At 42.8% G+C, this 17,432-nt stretch overlaps 1 protein-coding gene across 2 annotated transcripts in view; it reads left to right on the top strand.

Moving 5' to 3' along the window:
- The window catches only part of ITM2B (integral membrane protein 2B), a 25,101-nt gene extending 14,003 nt beyond the window's left edge, over positions 1-11,098 (top strand). Inside the window, exons 2-6 of one of the 2 annotated variants that reach the window (XM_052664614.1) lie at positions 1,292-1,423; positions 3,298-3,504; positions 5,487-5,597; positions 8,957-9,107; positions 10,372-11,098. In XM_052664614.1, coding sequence (XP_052520574.1) covers positions 1,292-1,423; positions 3,298-3,504; positions 5,487-5,597; positions 8,957-9,107; positions 10,372-10,460 — 690 coding nt within the window. In that variant the 3' untranslated portion in view covers positions 10,461-11,098. The remainder of the gene's footprint in view (positions 1-1,291; positions 1,424-3,297; positions 3,505-5,486; positions 5,598-8,956; positions 9,108-10,371) is intronic. The other variant, XM_052664616.1, reaches the window with a different exon arrangement.
- The last annotated feature ends 6,334 nt before the right edge of the window (positions 11,099-17,432 follow it).

Below are 17,432 nucleotides of genomic sequence, written 5' to 3' on the forward strand. Positions count from 1 at the left end.
CAAGAAATAAGTACCTCCAGAAAACTGCTTGTCCCACTGGAGATGGTTGGGGTGAGTCATGTTGGGGAGCGCTGGCTTCTCCCCAGCTTTTATAGGGAGCGCCTCTTCTTTGGTGTCACTCTTGCCTGGTGGCTGTGGCCAGATGAGAGGAGCTCCTTCCTAAGTGGAACAGGGCAGCCTGGGGGCTGCACCAACAGGTTGCCTTGGGAAATGGTCCTAATTAGAAAATTCTGCAACAAGCCACGGCCAGAACGTTCGCTGTCTATCGTAGCCATCAACACCTTTTTCAAGTGCTTCCCTCGTGTTCTTTCTCTCCTTGTTTGGATTTTTTAAGTTTTGCTTTTGACTTCACCCTGATCATCATGCTGTGATCACGCCATCCTGTATTTCCTGTCTGCAGAGAGGCAGTGAATTGCTTTGTATTTACTGGAATTCTAGTATTTTCTCAGGATTATTGAGGCTGAGACGAGGGTAACTCAAAAAATGTATGGAGGTATCAAGGTGGTGGGGGTTTTTAATTTATTTTTGTTTTGTTTTTGATGAGAGTTATGCAGGCATTTGGGGGAGTAAAAGCATTGTGATGTGGCTGATAGAGGAAAGATTTTGCAAGCAGCAGTTTATTGCTTAGGATGCCTTTGGGAACTGCATGGTTATGCAAACTAGTGCCCCAGAGAGGAAACATCCTGTCATTCCTTCAGTGTAACACGCACAGCAGATAGCAGTGCATGGCCAGCGCTGCCTTCAGCACAGAGCTTCCCGAAGTAGAACTCTTAAACCATCATTCTTGTTTTTCCAGCCTAGAGGTGGTACAGTCTCTTCCTGATGGAACAACACGAGAAAGGATGTGTTTTGCTCTTCTTACTGCGTTTGATCTTTTGTTGGTTCTTGAGGTTCGCTCAAATTGCATATACCAAGCTAAAAAAAAATCTGACCCTTCTGAACCATCTTCCTCACTGTGCTGTTGTTAACATTGAGATTGTCTGGCAACAGATACTTCTGTCTGCAGTCCCTAAAACGGCTCACTGTGCATTATGAAGTACTTTGGGAGATGTTTTTTTCCTTATCTCTGCTGATTCAGTCCGAAAAGCGACGGTTAGTACGAGTTATCTTAGACCTCAACTGAAATAGGTCTGCTTACAACAAAACAAAAAGAAGGTTTTCAAACATTTCTGATAAAGTGCTGATGTCCTTTCTGATGGATGCAGTGTTTGGGCTCGCTGGGCCCAAGCTATCTGCTGTGCTGGGTGTCTTGGGAACACTGTGTTGAAGGTCTCTGTTTGATGCATTGCAGGAGCCGGAGGATGTGGTGGTGCCTGCAGGGCAGAGGAGGGCCTGGTGCTGGTGTATGTGCTTCGGGCTGGCCTTCATGCTAGCAGGAGTGATCCTGGGTGGTGCCTATCTGTACAAATACTTCGCATTCCAGGTAAGTCAAGTACATCTTGTTATGGGAGGATTGTGTGTTTTCTTCCCTTGTGTCTCGTGTTTAGAAGAGGAGCGCCTGACTAAACCAAATAACCTTTCTGGTCCCCTTTTTATCTTCCTAAAATTTCAGGTTTTCTAAAGGTCTGTTCTGTCAGCAGAGGAACAAGGTTGGCAAATGAAAGGAGCAGCACTTCTCAAAACGTTACTTGCAGAGAAAGAATTATATCTAAATATAGGACTTGAATATAAGAATCCCAGTGGTGTCCCAGATTTTCACCCAGTATTTCTCATGTGCAGCCGTTGCTGAATACTGCAGGTGGCTTAACTTCTTGAAATCCCCCTTGTCTAGGGAATGTGGGGTCAAACAAGTGCAGAACTGCTGCTGCACAGGAAAGGGGCTGCTTGCTGGAGCTGTGTGGTGACTCTCCTCCTTCCTGGCCTCCATAGGGATATGGAAATGGGCCCTTCTGGGGACCTGGGAGAAGCACAGTCAGCGTGACTAAACACGCTCTGTCAGATCCAATCCACACCAACATGGTTAGGCCTCTGACAAAATGTATTTTCACAATTGGCACCATTGCAGGAAGAGCCCCATGAAGGCAGTGCTGCCAGGGAAGTGCAGCATTTACCTGCAGCGTGGGATATGCGAGTGAAATATTGCCTTCTTCTGGGAAATTGTCCCTGGGTTGCTGCCCAAGCAGGCTGAGCATGCTCCCCCCTCCTGCAGAAGCTGTGCTGGGTTGCGAGATTCACAAGGTCAGGAAGGGTGAGAGCATCAGCAAAATTTGAATCCTTCCAGCCCTCTGCTTAGTGCACGCAGTTTCAAGGTAGAAATTCTCTTCTTCCACATCCGCAACCTCCTTGGGCAACCTGTTCCAGTGCATCGTCACCCTCTGTGAGGAAAAACTTCCTCCTAACATCTAATCTAAATCCCCCCTGTCTCAGGTTAAAACCATTCCCCCTTGTGTGCTATTACAATCCCCCCTCATAAACAGCCATACCCCCTCCTGTTTATATGCTCCCTTCATGCAGCATACGCTGAATTTGGTGTATGACTTCCTCTGACTCAGGAACTTATTTCACGCTCTGCTTGTATGCTGTGAAGGAAGGGTGTGAACTGCTTCTTTCCACTTCTTTTGGTTACCTTTTCTTTAAAAATTAGGCAGTAGAAAATAATATGTTTTAGAAACTGACTTTGGAAACTCCTCAAACATGGTAAAACTAAACAGCTTTGTAGCTGTATAGAAGGTTATGGATGCCCCATCCTTGGAGGCATTCAAGGCCAGGCTGGATGTGGCCTGGTCTGCTGGTTGGTGACCCTGCACACAGCAAGGGGGTTGAAACTCGATGATCATTGTGGTCCTTTTCAACCCAGGCATTTAGCTTGGAAGGAATCTATGAAAGTTACCTGGTTCAACTCTCTGCTCAAAGCAGGGCCCTGTGCAGAGTGAGATTTGCTTTCTGAAGCTGACCTGGATGACCAGTTTCAATGTCTTATGTTGTAGCATTTGACTGCAGTTAAATCATAATTTAATAACTTGCATGCATACAAGCTTAAGAATTTCATATTCTTTCTAAAAATAATGCCACAGATAATGGAACAAAGCAGAAGATGACACTTTAAGAAGTTGCTTTTGGGATCCTGTTTTCCTTGAACTTGAGAGAAGGGCTCCCGCTGGGTTCAGCAGAACAGAGACTTTACCCATAGTCCTGTTGTGGATAGCAGCTGTCTCCTGCTTTGGTCTGTGCGTGTGAATCAAATCAAAGGAAAAACATTTCATCTAGTCTGACAAGTTTTTCTTCTCCATAGTGCTTTGAGAATATTAGCCTTAAACTTCTAACGAGGTTATTGATGTTTTCGTTCACTATTTTTAGCAGGGCGGTGTATATTTCTGTGGAATAAAATACATTGAGGATGGCTTAAGTTTACCTGAGTCTGGGGCAGAGGCTCAGAGCGCTCGCTACCACACGATTGAGCAAAACATCCAGATCCTGGAGGAGGAAGATGTTGAGTTTATCAGTGTGCCAGTCCCTGAGTTTGCTGATAGCGATCCTGCTGATATCGTCCACGACTTCCATCGGGTAAGGAATATTTCTGAGGAAGCAGAAAGCATTTAAAACTTGCAAAATGTTCCCCTTCAGTCATCCTGATAAATGCACTCCTGAGTTATTTTGGTGGGGGGAAAGCAGAGGGTGGTGGAGGCAGTAGAAACATTTTGATCGGCAGCAAGCTGGAAGCAGTTATTAACCAAGCATACAAAGTATGGCGTTACACAGTCATCATGAGGTAGCATGTAAACCACCATTGCTGTTTTTAGAAAGGGGAAGGTCTTTGAGCTATTTCCTTTCCTCAGAGTGAGAAAATAAGAACGTTCTTCTCACCGTGTGAACTCCATCACAACAGAATGTAACCAAGTGCTGTGGTCACGAGGGAAGCGTGGAAAGGGCTTTCCTGCCTCTGGCTTCAGCTTGGAAGGGCTGATTGCATGTGAAGTCAGTAGGGTTATGTTCCATTGCCCATAAAGTGCTCTGCCAGCACAGCTTAAGAACTGTAAAGCTGTGGGACAAAGAGAAGGGAGCAACCAGGTGACTGTGGAAGAGCTCATTTTCCAGATATGAGGAGCCTAGCAACTCCATTTTCCTTGGTTGCTGTGGGCCACTCTGTTTCTTAAAGGCACTGAACCAGGGTAGCAAAGTGCTTTGAGCTGTTTCTCCCTTTATTTTTGTAAGAGACAACTTTAAGGGGAGTCCTGGCAATAAATTTTTAGTAGGAGCTCTGACAGGCCTGCAGCTCTCAGTAGTAATGACAGAGCTGTAAAACAATTAGAAGCCCTTTTCTGTAGCAGCTTGATGGAATGGTGATAGCTATGAAATGTTCTGTTGCTGGCTTTCAGGAAGCAAAGTTTCTGTGAACATTTGAAGACTTCACTGAACTGCTACTTTTCAAGCAGGGCTGAAAAAGAATAGGGAAGTGTCCTATTTTTTACATGCACTTTAAAGTTTTAAGTTTTTCCATGCAAGAAGAGTGCTATCTATCAAATATTCATAACCAGATTTGGAGAAAAACATAGCTTGCTTAAGCTATGTCATTTAAAAATATTCCTGAATATATTTAGTGAGCTTCTGTTAAGAGTTAGAGCAAAGTCTTGAAGCAGGAAAGACCAAAAATGGCTCATGAGAAGTGAATGGGAACAATGTAATGTTAGAAACTTACTTTTTAATTTAAGGTTTTAGAGTTAACAAAGCATCCTTGGTGCTTTGCTCTAAAGGTCAGTGCAAGGAGCATTTGCCATGGGCACAGCACACACCGTGTAATGAGATTATGTGCACTGAGGATTGCTGTCCTGGTGCTATTTTGACTGCTGGGCTCGTGGTGCACTCAGTGCTTTACGTACGTCTGCAGCCTTGGAGCTTTCAGCAGCTTGAGATAATGTCTTCTTTAGCAAAAACAGATGCAGCGGAGCAGCGCGATGAGCAGAGCCCTGGGATTCTTCAGGATGATTCCTAGGAGTTTATCTGGGTGGTTTTTTTTGTTGGGTTTTTTTTTCGTTCTTAATAAAGCAGTGACAAATGTAACAGGTACTATAAAGATGATAATTCAGGTATGAATAATCATTAATGCTTCAACTCAGCGGTGTTTTGAACAAAGGGATTTTTAGTTGTTGCATTATCTAGAACACTGTATTTTTTTTTTCCTCCTATGTTTTGTTCTGTTCCTCTTGAACAAAATAAAAATGCAAGTGAGCAAGGCTCTGGTTTTTCAAAAAGCAGGCAGTAGGGGCAACTGAATGCTGTAGTTCATCTGCTAATGGTTTAGATAGACCTTTGCAGTTCCATTATTGTCGTGTGTTTGAACTGCTTATTGCCTGCTGCCCTGCACAAATCCCTGTAACAGATCCAGATGCTCATGAACCTTCTGTCTCTGCATTGACCTATCTTCAGACTGGGCTCTGTTGAACAGACTTGAGATAGAAAAACACGAGGCAGTAGCAGTTTAACATCATTGTTATGTGATTTTTCTGATGCTGTGGTGATGTTGATAAACATAAATATTTCCTCACCAGAGACTGACTGCCTATCTTGACCTGAGCCTGGATAAGTGCTACGTAATCCCTCTGAACACTTCAGTTGTTATGCCACCCAAAAATTTCTTGGAGTTGCTCATCAACATCAAGGTATGGTTAAATCTGAAATGATTTGTTCTTCAGACTGGAAAAGGAGAATTTTCTTTGACATTCTAAAACATTCACCTTTTGTGGAAGTTAACTCATCACCAGAGATCTTTGCAAAGAGAGAAAAAAGGCTCTAACCTTTGAGGTTAATTAACTGCTATCACAGAGGAATTATTAATTCTGAGGAAGACAAAGAAATCTGATTTTGTTCTATGATGCTATAGATTTAGTTGGCAGAATTGGGCGGATGTGGTGTACCTGGACCCTTTGAGAGGAGTCTTCAGTTGTTTTGTTGGTTTTTTTTTAGTAAAACTCTTTATGACTAGATTTTCCATAAAGCTTGTGAGTGCTGGATTGAGACTGGTTAGCTGAGACACTTAGAGTAGATGTGCTGGGAAGCCACTTAACGTGGGCACTGTTCAGAGCAGAGCTCTGCAGGGTCAGCCCCTACTTTCACATGGTTTTGGAGTGTGACGTGCCTTAGATGAGTTGTGTTGGAGCCACTGTGTGTGCTTAATGGCATGAGGTGCCTCCATCTGTTGGAACAGTACTGGAAATGAGTTGCTGAGGCTTCTAGCAGCCTTACAGTGGATATTTGTATTTCCAGGGAGATCATTGTAGGAATAATCAGGATTTCATACTTCTTTGAGTTGGAAGGGATCTTTAAAGGCCACCTGGTCCAAATCCCCTGCAGTGAACAGGGACACCTACAGCTCAACCAGATGCTCAGCCCCATCCAGCCTGACCTTGGGGGTGTCTGCAGGGATGGGGCATCCACCACCTCTGGGCAACTTATTTGCATGATATAACAAGCAAAGCCTGTTGAAATAGGAAGTTGAAATAGAAAGCCAGATCCCTGGGTCTGTGTCTTAGGAAGAAGAAAGAGGCACCAAGCCTTCAGAACAAGATTTCTGCATCCTTAAAAACGACAGTCCCAGAAGGATTGAGACACCACAGTCTCCAAATAACGGAACAAGAGATTTCAGTGCAATGTCATGGGAACTCCTAATAGCTTCCCAGCAGGGTTTGGTAATTGAACAGTGCTGGCTGGCTCGGTGCCCCCACGGGGAAACGCTGCAATAGTAACTGGCTGGAACGTAACGGCCTGTGAAATTGAGGAGGCCAAAGTAGATAATCTCACAGGATCTTCTGTTCTTACTAATCTAATATGAATTAGGAGAATGAAGTGGTGTCTGTAAAACTCAGTGACCTCGTTGTTTTTTTTTGTTTTTATATTTTATGTATCCTGTTTAGTTTCCTTTTTGTTGGGTTGTTAATTTGGCTTTTTTTCGTCTGTTGCTTTCCTAGTTTGGGTTGGTTCTAAATCAAATGTGCTTCGTTTACAAGTAAGAGGATAACCAGGAATCGTGTATTTAATTGAAAATCTGTGCAGAAGCAAACTGTTCTGATCGTTGTCCCCAAAGTGAGTGCCCTAATTTTATGAGACATCTGCTTAATTCTCATTGTGTTAACAGAAAGCTGTGGGCACTTGATGTCTCAGAAAATCAGGCTAAATGCTTTGCAGCTAAAATGTGGGAAGCTGTCTTGCAGATGCATAAAGTGAGCAGAATTCTCTTTGTTGTCCTGCAGTCACGCTGATCAAACATAGGAAAAAATGTAAAATTAAAATAGTTGCTTTATTAAAATGAATTCTGAATACGTGCAGAGGGCACTTTAGGAAGATAGAGATGCTCTGGGCTGGTATGCTTTTAAAAAGCCATAATTGTAGCTTGAAGAATAACATTTCTATATATTGATATGGTTTGCTTTAATATGCAAATAGTGATAGGCCTCCTTTTCTTTGGGAGCAAAACTGAAACCCAAGTATGCTTGTTTGTTGACTATAGTTGAGCCAAGTGGCCACTTCTAACCATACGTGATGCAGAAGGCATCTCTAAAATGATTACATTTGTGGCTGTGCTGGATCCCAGCTTTAGGGAATTGCTCCTAGAGTGGCTGAGCAAAGGAAATGCTGTGCTGCCAGTGAGCTCCTCCTTCTATAAGCCCAAGGAAGGGCTGAGTAGATCTGAGGATATCCTGTGGTTTAGGTGGCACAAACACAAGAGAACCCCCAGTATGGCTGCCCACCCTGCTGATGGTCTGAGCTGCTGTGATGCTCCTCTGAAGCTCTCCCGAAACTCTAGAGACCAGGGATTAAGATGCACCAATTTACTGTGTACCAAGTTTTTCACTAAATAATGAGTCAGACTATTTGGGAGTTGAGGTCTTCCAAGCTCTTGCTTAAAGAAGAGTATTTATTGTGGCTTCTTTCCTCACAGTACATGATTTCATAATTTCAAGTGAATTTTATACATGCCTTTCTTTTTTTTATTGGAGAACAGCATTTAAGCAGCTTCTTTTCAGTGTTTGTTGCTTGGGCTGGAAAAACAGTCATCTTCTGTAATGGAAATTCCAAGTTGTTTATTGACAATAGAAAGTGCAGTGATCTTTTGCTGCAGAAGATGGGTTTGTTTTTGTAGTAAAACCAGTCATTCTGTTTTTAGAAAGCAAGCAGTGCTTGTACTGTCAGTACTGTCACAAATAAGAAGCTTAAGGATCTCTTAAGTAACATTTCAGTACAAGTTGATGATTATTTACCAGTAGCAATATTAGGAGATCAATTGATACACAGGTATGTGCATCTTCAGCCATATGTAATGAGGCCTGACTTGTCTGTCATTTCACTGTGGCAAAGTGACACTGAAGGGGCTGAAAAAGTCTTGGAAGCCTTTGGATGTTTGGTGGCTTTTCCTTTTTCAATGTATTGCCATAGGTCATATGGTGTATGTCACAGACTTCCTAATACTTCTGTTAACAGCTGAGGGAGCTCTCATAGTAACTGGCAAGGCCAGACAAGCTCTTGTTGTATTTAGCCTCCAAGTTGCAATCCTTGTTGTGAAATTGTTAAAGTCTCGTAGGCTGCAGCAGGAGTGTGCTGCACCTGGCATGTTTCTTAAGCAAGAATATGCTGAGGTAGAACGTGCTTCAGCAGCTCTTGGTTGGGGAAATCTCCCTCTGACATCCGTTTATTCAGTGAAACCTTCGTCTGACAGCTGTGGGATTTGATCCACAGTGATGGGTTCTCCTGGAAGAAAATGTCTCTGTGCTGAAGACTGCTCTTACTGTAATAGGAGAGCGTGGATGTATGTATCAGTGGAGGTTTTGAAGTTAAGCATTATGTATTTGCATAGTGCAGTCATGCTTGCACATTTATGATAAAATTGTATAAGTATTATGTATTTTATTAAAAAAAAAAAAATAAGACACTGCCGTGTTAAAGAATCACAGTGCAAAGTGTTCCTTGTGTACTTTGTCAAAAGCCATCCCTTCATCGTGTGAGCTGTTACATTTTTATTCTGTAGGCTGGAACATACTTGCCTCAGTCCTACTTGATTCATGAACAGATGATTGTTACTGATCGCATTGAAAATGTGGATCAGTTGGGATTCTTTATTTACCGCCTCTGCCGTGGCAAGGAAACCTACAAGCTGCAGCGCAAGGAAGCCATGAAAGGTAAATGTTCCTCGTGCGACCCTTTGTGTTGGCAGTGCAGTGCTGCTCGAGTTCACTAAGTGGGCTTGATTGTATCGAAAGGAATGACTTTGTTAAAACAAGAGTTGCTTATTGCAGCTGTGGGCTTGAAGTGTGGCTGAGATTTTCCATGTAGGTATGGAAATAAGTTGTTTTATTGTGCAGAAGTGCTCAGAGCCCCACTGAGCGAGGAACTCGTGTGTGTGTGTGTGGGCATGGGTGTGTTTCCTGTGGTTCAAGTTTTATTGATGCTTTACTTTAATCTTGTTTCTTCACCCAACTCCCAAAAGCAAAAAACTTTTTAGTAGAAGAGAACCCATAGTGTTGTAGTGCAGGTGCAGAAGGGCACGTTTTCATCATTTGCAGATTAGTCCACATCATCTGTTGGTATCAGTGAAATGTGAGTAAGAGTTGTCTCCACAGGAGAATTGTAGTTCTTGGTACTCATTCATGGAAAACTTCTGAGGGAAACAGGAAAGATTTGGAAGAGCTTTGACAAGCTGTTAAATATTGCCTTAAATTATCACTTGGTTTGCACTCAGACTTTTTTTTTTAATATGGTATGTGATGTGCAAGGGGCCATTGAAGCAATTAAATTGCTTTAGTCATATCGTTAGAATGAAGGAAAAAGAAATACAGGAAAAGAAATATATTGTGAACATATAAAAAGAACACCAGCAATGTAGAACGATGTTTAAAAATGAAAAGCTCTTAGCAGCAAAAATTCAGCATGTTGATCCTGTGGTAATAAATGGTGGCACAGGTTGGCAGTGATCACTGGGTCTCTTTCCAGTTCTGTTAGCACTTTTCTGCCTCTAGCAGCTCGCTGCCTTGCTGTCCCCCATCCCCACAAGAGCTTACACAAACTTGGTGAGGGAAACTGGGAACTTGGGAGGTTGGACTCGATGATCTCTGGAGGTCCCTTCCAACCCCTGCAATTCTGTGAACTGATCTGGGTTACAGGTAACCACCAGAGGGGTTTTGGTAGCTTCCTTTTAGCTAAAAGTCGGTGTTGTTTGGTTCACAAACCTCCTTAGGGATCATTGGCTGCGTATTGAGTTCTTTATTTTGTTTTCTCTGAGGATGAGTTGGTGCGTCTGTGTATTTATTCCTTCTTAGAGGGATGTTGAGGAGAGAGTTCTGATTGGCAGTGACACGTAATGAAAGTGGCTGTAAAGCTGTCGTGGCTCTAATATGCATCACTCCGTTCTGTTTACCCTGCTTTGTTCTCTGCTAATACAAACAGGCATTCAGAAGCGTGAAGCTGTCAATTGCAGAAAGATTCGACATTTTGAGAACAGATTTGCTATGGAAACACTCATCTGTGAACAGTAAGGAGAAAGGTTACTGTTACAGGAGACTTCAACTACAGTATGACCCCACCCTTTGTATTGTGTGCAGTGATTATTATTTTTTTTTTAAATCTTCTTTTATGTAAGTAGTGGACAGGGCTTTACTGCTGAACACCTTCCATACTTTTCATCTCATGATACATGTAAAATCAATACGTTTTAGTTTTTTCCTTATTTCCAGGTGTGGTGTACTTCTTATATTTGAATAGCAATTGTATAAAGACTTAGTTGCTAGTGCATTTCACGTGATGAATCTCGAATACTCGGAGGAGGAGGAAATCTTTGAATTATCCACCAGTTTTTAAGTAAAATTGAAAAGAATTGTTAATGTACAAATGGACTGCAAGAGCTACTTCTAACTGTAATATTACCTGCTATATAGTTTGTTACAGCATATAGACAAATCTGTATTTGACTCCCTAACTAAGTGCAATTTGTTTCGTTTTTAAAATATTGTCATATTTACCTTTTTAGATTTGATTTCTGACTTGATGTTTTAAAATGGCGAGTGTTTGCTGTAACAATCTTTTAGAAAATTAAGAAGTAACTTATGTTACTAACTTGTATATAATCCATGTATGTGCAATGGAAAATAAATCTTATAAACCTGTTTGTCTAAAAGCCTTGTATTTTTCTTTTGCTATTACTGCTTTTTAAAGGAGGAAAGGAGGAGACTGAGGTTAAGATCAGTGTTAAAATTAACACTTCTTTTTATCCAAAATCCCTGTTGTATTTCTTAAATTATGTACATAGTCTTGAGTGGCTGACTCAGCTGAGAGCCAGGAGTGTTCGTTGTAGAAGCATGCTGCATTCCTGCCTTGTGCATTACCAACATAAAGCACAGATTACTAAAGCAGCCAGCTCACAACTCTCCTCAATCCTGTACAGACATGTAGAGTGGATCTAGTGGTCTGCAACCCTGCCTGTGTCAGGAGGGTTGAAACTGGATGTTCATCGTGGTCCTTTTCAACCCAGGCCATTCTATGATTTTATGATCAGGCATTTAAACAGGTGGATGAGAACCCCTGAGCATTATCCAAGCCGGTGGACTCCAAGGAAGAGTTCCAGCTCTCCTGTTTCTCTCACATGTCAGATGTTTGAATCCACCCTTATGGGCTTTTGTTGGATGTACTCTAGGATTTTAATGTCTTCGTGTACTGGGGAGCCCAGAACCGGACTCAGCACTTTAGATGTGCCAACTGGTGCTGAGCAGAGGGGAATAATCTCCTCCCTAAACTGACTGGTGGTCTTATGGTCAATTTGGTGTCCAGCAGGACACCCCAGGTCATTCTGTGCAGAGCTGCTTTCCAGTTGGGTAACCCTCAGCGTGTGCTGGGCAGGGCTTTGTGCTTCCTTTGTTGTGTTTAATGATATTCCTCTTTAGCCCAGTTCTCCAGCCTTTCTGTTCCTCTGGCTGGCACTGTACCCACCTGGACCGTCAGGCACCCCTCCCAAGTTTGCAAACTTGCTGGTAGTGCATTCTGTCCCTTTGTCCAGGCCAATAGTCACAACACCAAATGATACTGGCCTCAGTATTGAACCCTTGGAGTGCACCACTAGGAACTGCCCTGCAATCAGACTTTATGCCACTGATTACGGATCTCTGGGCAGGTTGCTCAGCCAGTTGACAGTCCACCTTACTTTCTGTTTAGTCTGTACTTTATCGCTTTGAACACTGAAAGCCGTGATGAAATCAGCATAAACAGCATCCACTGCTCTCCCTTCATCCACCAAGCATTTTGTTGCTGAAGGCAATCAGGTTGGTCAGACGTGATTTCCTCATTTGTAAATCAATGCCCTTAACGTGCTTATGTTCAGAAATGGCTTCCAGGGGAATTTCCACCATCAGCTTCCCAGAAATCGAGGTGAGCCTGTAACTACTGGAACCTCCTTCGTGACTTTTAATATAGTAGCAACATTTGCTTTCTTCCATGTTCCAGGGAACTTGCTCTATCACTGATCTTTCAGAGATTATCAAGAGTTGCCTCACAATGTCATCAAGCCCCTGAGCACTTAACGGGTGCATCCCACCAGGTCTCACGAACCTATATAAGTTCAGTTTGAATGCTCCATAGCCTGATCTTCCTCCACCAAAGTTAAGGCTTCCTTGTTCCAGACTTCACTGTTCCATTGTGGGAGCATACAGTTCCTGGATGTGGACGTTAACAGTAAAGTCCAACAAGAAGGCATTGAGTGTCATAGAACCGTAGAACGTCCCAAGTTGGAAGAGATCCTCCAGGATCATGGAGTGGCTCCGCAAAGAACCACCCAACATTCAAATCCTATGTCTGAGACAACACCCACCTCTGCCATTTGCACTTAAACTACTAAAATGAGTTTAATTTTCTTTATGTGATTGGGATCTTTGTATGACAGCATTTATGGGGAAGAGTGCAGGTTAACGTGTATGATATTAACTATTGTTTTGAAGCTGGTTGCTGGAAAATTTACAGGAGAATTCAAAATAGAGTAGCATTCAAAAACAGGCCTGGAAATTCTCTCCAAAAATCCACTTCCAAGTTTCTTCATTAGGGAACTAACCTGTCCTTCCAACCATTTTGAGTATTGATTTATGAGGATAGCTAAAATGTTTAATAGAGCATTTGCTAATTCAAAATAATATGCATGGTGTGTGTCTAAATCTTTGGTCTTACGTGGATTTAGCCAACAGGCTTTGAACTATTCTTATTTTTCATTTTTAAAGGATCTTTTATTAATATGGTGGGAGAATGTCTGTCTGGTTTTGGAGCTATTATACAATTGTAAACACATTATCTTCCAGTTTCCTCCTATTGTGAATGTTTGGCTTGAGATAAAACGATTTGCCTAAAGGAAGTTTCTTAAATACTCATTTTTCCTTGTTTGTTTGGCTTAATTTACAGTTCAGTCTTGATATAGGTGTACCACATAAAAATTTGAGAGTGTAATTGCTACATTCTGAAAAGTGAGCTTATTTATTCTTGATGGGGTATAGCAGTCACGCACAACATCAACTAGAAACTCGCATAGATGTGGGCTGGATGTTTATGTGCAAATTACATTTCTGTAGCTGCACTTTGGTATAGGTCTAAGCAAGCTGGAAAATCCACTGGGAGAATTTCAGCTGCGGACGTTCAGGATGTTGAAATTGTGTGTTCACGTAAAGGTCAAATATATGTCAGGAAACAGTTCCTATTTTTCATGAGTTAAACATGAAGTTTGTTGTTTTTCAGTAAGCACTGCCCTTGATTTCAACATAAAACTCAGTAAGAAACTTTGTGATCTCTTCTGATGCAGATACCATCGAGCCAGGCTGCTGAAGGCAATGGTTGGAGAAATAGCTTTGTTCTTATGGATGGGAGGTTCATGTGATCGTGCTGCATGCCTGTGTCTCTAACAGCTTCTGGGCCTGCTGGCTGGTGCAGGGGCTTTAATTTCTATCAGTAGTTTGACAGCTTCGATGGAGAGAAACTTGGCTGGAATAAAAGAAAGCTCCCAGCAGGTGCTCACATCTTATTCAGTAGCAGGCACTGTGGATCAGGAGACCTAAAATCATGGAGTCATAGAATTGCTCGAGTTGGAAGGGACCTTTTAAAGGTCATCTGGTGCAGTCCCTTGCAGTGAACAGGAACACCTACAGCTCCATCAGCTGCTCAGAGCCCCGTCCAGCCTGACCTTGAGTGTCTGCAGGGATGGGGCATCCACCACCTCTCTGGGCAACCTGTGCCACTGCCTCACCACCCTTACTGTAAAAAACTTCTTCCTTATATCCAGTCAAAATCTCTCATCCTTTAGTTTGAAGCCATTTCCCCATGTCCTAATACTTTGTGTCCAGGAAAAGAACCTGTTGGGACTTCTGTCCTCCTAGAAAAAGTCAATGGAGGATGACACACAAATCTGTGGGGAAAAAAAAAACAACAAACACCTATAGGAACTGGGGAGAGGGAGGAGAGGAGAGGGAGAGATAGGGAGAGGGAGAGGAAGGGTGCTGGAACACAGGTTGTCATCAAAGGAGCAAAATCAAAGAAGTGCCACTACTTACTTCATGCAGAAGGCTGTGTGCCCTTGAATGTGTGCCGTGCAGCCTCTGATGCTCAATAGGTCTTGGTGTGTGCAAGGTTATTGTTTCCTGGCGGTATGCATGACCTGGGCTTGCAAAATGCAGAAGAAGCTCCAACTCTTCCTTCGTTCTCTTGTTGAAGTGAAGAGGCCCAGGGGCAGGTTTTGGTATCAAGAAAGACTTGAAGGTCTGAGTGACAGAAAACACGAGATTGGTTGCGTGATGGAATGAAATGCTGTGGGCCTACCTGAAGCAGTGACGTGCACATGCACAGACAAAAAGCAAGGGCAGGATTCATTTGTTCAAAAATGGTTTCCAGCTGAATCACTACTATGGAAGTCAACGGTGGTTTGTAATGATGTGTATCTGAGAGCTGTGTTCTCTGAAAGATGAGCTTTTGTTGCTACAAGTTGGGTGGGAGGATGCCAGTCTGCCATGGCTGTGTGAGCAGTTCATGTGGTTAGGAACAACAGTAGGGCTGTCCTCTTACTGGCATTGTTTGCTCTGGTATTAAGAGAATGCTTCACTGTTACAGGGGAAAAACATTAAAGAGTCCATAAAGCTGTTGTGCTAAAAGGTTTGCTGGAATGCCTTACACAACCACACTCACCCAATTAGGGTGCTTAACTTCATGAAGAGTGTAGTTATCTTAGGCTCATTTTAAACAAAAAGATTACAGGTAGATTTAATTCAGAGAAATGCCCTTGTCTGTTGACTGTATAGGCTGTGGCCACTAATTTTCAGCTGTTGGTTGAAACTGAGCCCTGAGACACTACTTCTAGCAGGGTGCCTTCTGTGAGCTTTGGAAGTCTTGGAAGAGGAAGCACAAGAAACATCCTTGCTGCAGACAGGGTGTTCCCCATTCCAGAGCACACTTTCTCACACAGAGAGAGGAAGCAGAAGCTGGGACTGAGCAGGATGGGAAGGGAGGGATCGGGATGGGGACATGAATAGGGCTGCGTGGCTGCAAACTACAATAGGGTTGTGGTTTGTTTGCCAGCTGACCTTTATTTGTATTTAATTATCAGTACCAATCAGGATGAGCTGTACTCCAGAGGCAGTACAGGATGCCCGACGTGTCCCAGGGACAGGATGTGCCTGGGGTTAGCAGCACTTTACCTGCATGTTGGCACATGGAGTCCAATATATGTGTACCTGTGTAACAAAACAGCGTGATGCAGCTGTGCATGCAAGGGTGTTTTGTGCTAAGATAATGACATTTCCACAAGCAAGGAAAACCAGGATCAGTTAGTTTTTCTGATGTAGGTGCACTTGCTCTAAGGCTTCTTTGAATAAATTGCATCACTGAGGGATTTTACTTTTTAGTACCCTGATCCTCAATACTAGCACAGATCTGTAAAGTAGACACAACCCAGGTTGCAGTTTTCACTTAGAATGTGCAATACATGAAGTCCTTACACATCCAGAGATGGTTTTCTTATAAATAGATACATACAATTATCTGAGTAAAAAGAGGGGAGAAGAAACAAGCCAAACTCAGATCAAAATGCTTGATCAGTACAAAATCTCTGTAAATGAATCTCCAAGGGAGAGAACTGAAGGTATCCGTGCAAGATCTGGCTTGTGGGTTTGCATTTAGGTGCCACAGACACTCTCCACCCAGCCCTCGAAGGCACCAGCTCCTTTCAGATCTCTGAAGCAGTCATGGGCAGTGGGTGTGAGCATGTACACATCCAAGCTTTGCCTGAGACATTCCACTGACAATTGGGTTGAACACTTAATTGTTACGGATTTCCTCCCTTTGACTCTTCACTGTAGTATCTGGGACTCTGGCACCACACGGAGAAGAGCACAGTCATGGATGTGTGTAAAAGCAGAGTGAAAATATTTTTGTGAGTAACGTGTCTAGAGGGAGCTTTGAACTGTTAGAGAAGCCAACAGCTAACAAATACCTCTCCATTTAGAGATAATTGTGTTGAAGTCCGTTCTGGTCCCAATGGATTCTATATCAGTGCAGAAATATTCATTTTTATCCTTCGTATTTTTAATCAAGTATTTATTTAGGATGCAATGATATTGGGGCCAGGCTAGGTGCAGTGTAAACAAGCATGTTCTGAGTCTCAGAAATGCGCACTCTTTCTCCCCTTACCCTTGCCAGCATTTCCTAAGGTAACAGTTTAACTTAAACATCACCATGTTACTGTAAAAGGAGGCATAAACTCCTGAACATCAGCAGTAGCTACAGGCCAGACGTTTCCATAGATTGCAAACCAGTGTAACTGCAAGGCAGTGTTACCAGTGGGGCTTCTGCTGGCCCGGCTAGAGGTGACTCAAACCCTTGGTGTCCTTGAGGCACTCTTGACACAGGACTGTCATTTAAGTTCATGGATGCTCTGCATGGCTGCTCCAAAAAAGCATTGCTTCAGGCCTGCAGCATGCAGGGCTAGAGAGCAGCTCCAAAATATAGCATCATATCAGACATTATGAAAGAAAAATCAGCTCCATCCCAGCTGAAACCAGGACACCCACGGGGAGCTGGCAGGTACGTAATCACTGCTACTTGTACTGGGTCTCTGAATTTTACAGTCTATGACCTGTGTTCAAGCAAATAATCTGTCAATACTTGGCATTTGGACTGATGTCAAGAAGCTCAGTGGCTTCAGTAAATACATTTATTTCATGCATTAGCAGAAGAAATGGTTTCATTAGACTTGTAACCCAGGTGTTAGAGGTCTGCCCTAAAGCAGACAATAAGCAGGAAGACTTCATAGACTGTGAGGTGCAGTTAAGTCAGGTCACTCCATCACAAATATATCAGTTGTACAAAAACTACAAAAAGGAGCAAAATTCTACCTTATCTGAGCAGTCAGAGCCACCATAAAAAGGCTTGGCTTCATTTGTAATGAAAGCATGATTTTCCCTTTGGCAATTACTGTGAAACTATAGCAACACTTT

Source organism: Tympanuchus pallidicinctus, unplaced genomic scaffold, assembly GCF_026119805.1.
Source record: "Tympanuchus pallidicinctus isolate F22 unplaced genomic scaffold, pur_lepc_1.0 scaffold6, whole genome shotgun sequence".
Taxonomy (NCBI): domain Eukaryota; kingdom Metazoa; phylum Chordata; class Aves; order Galliformes; family Phasianidae; genus Tympanuchus; species Tympanuchus pallidicinctus.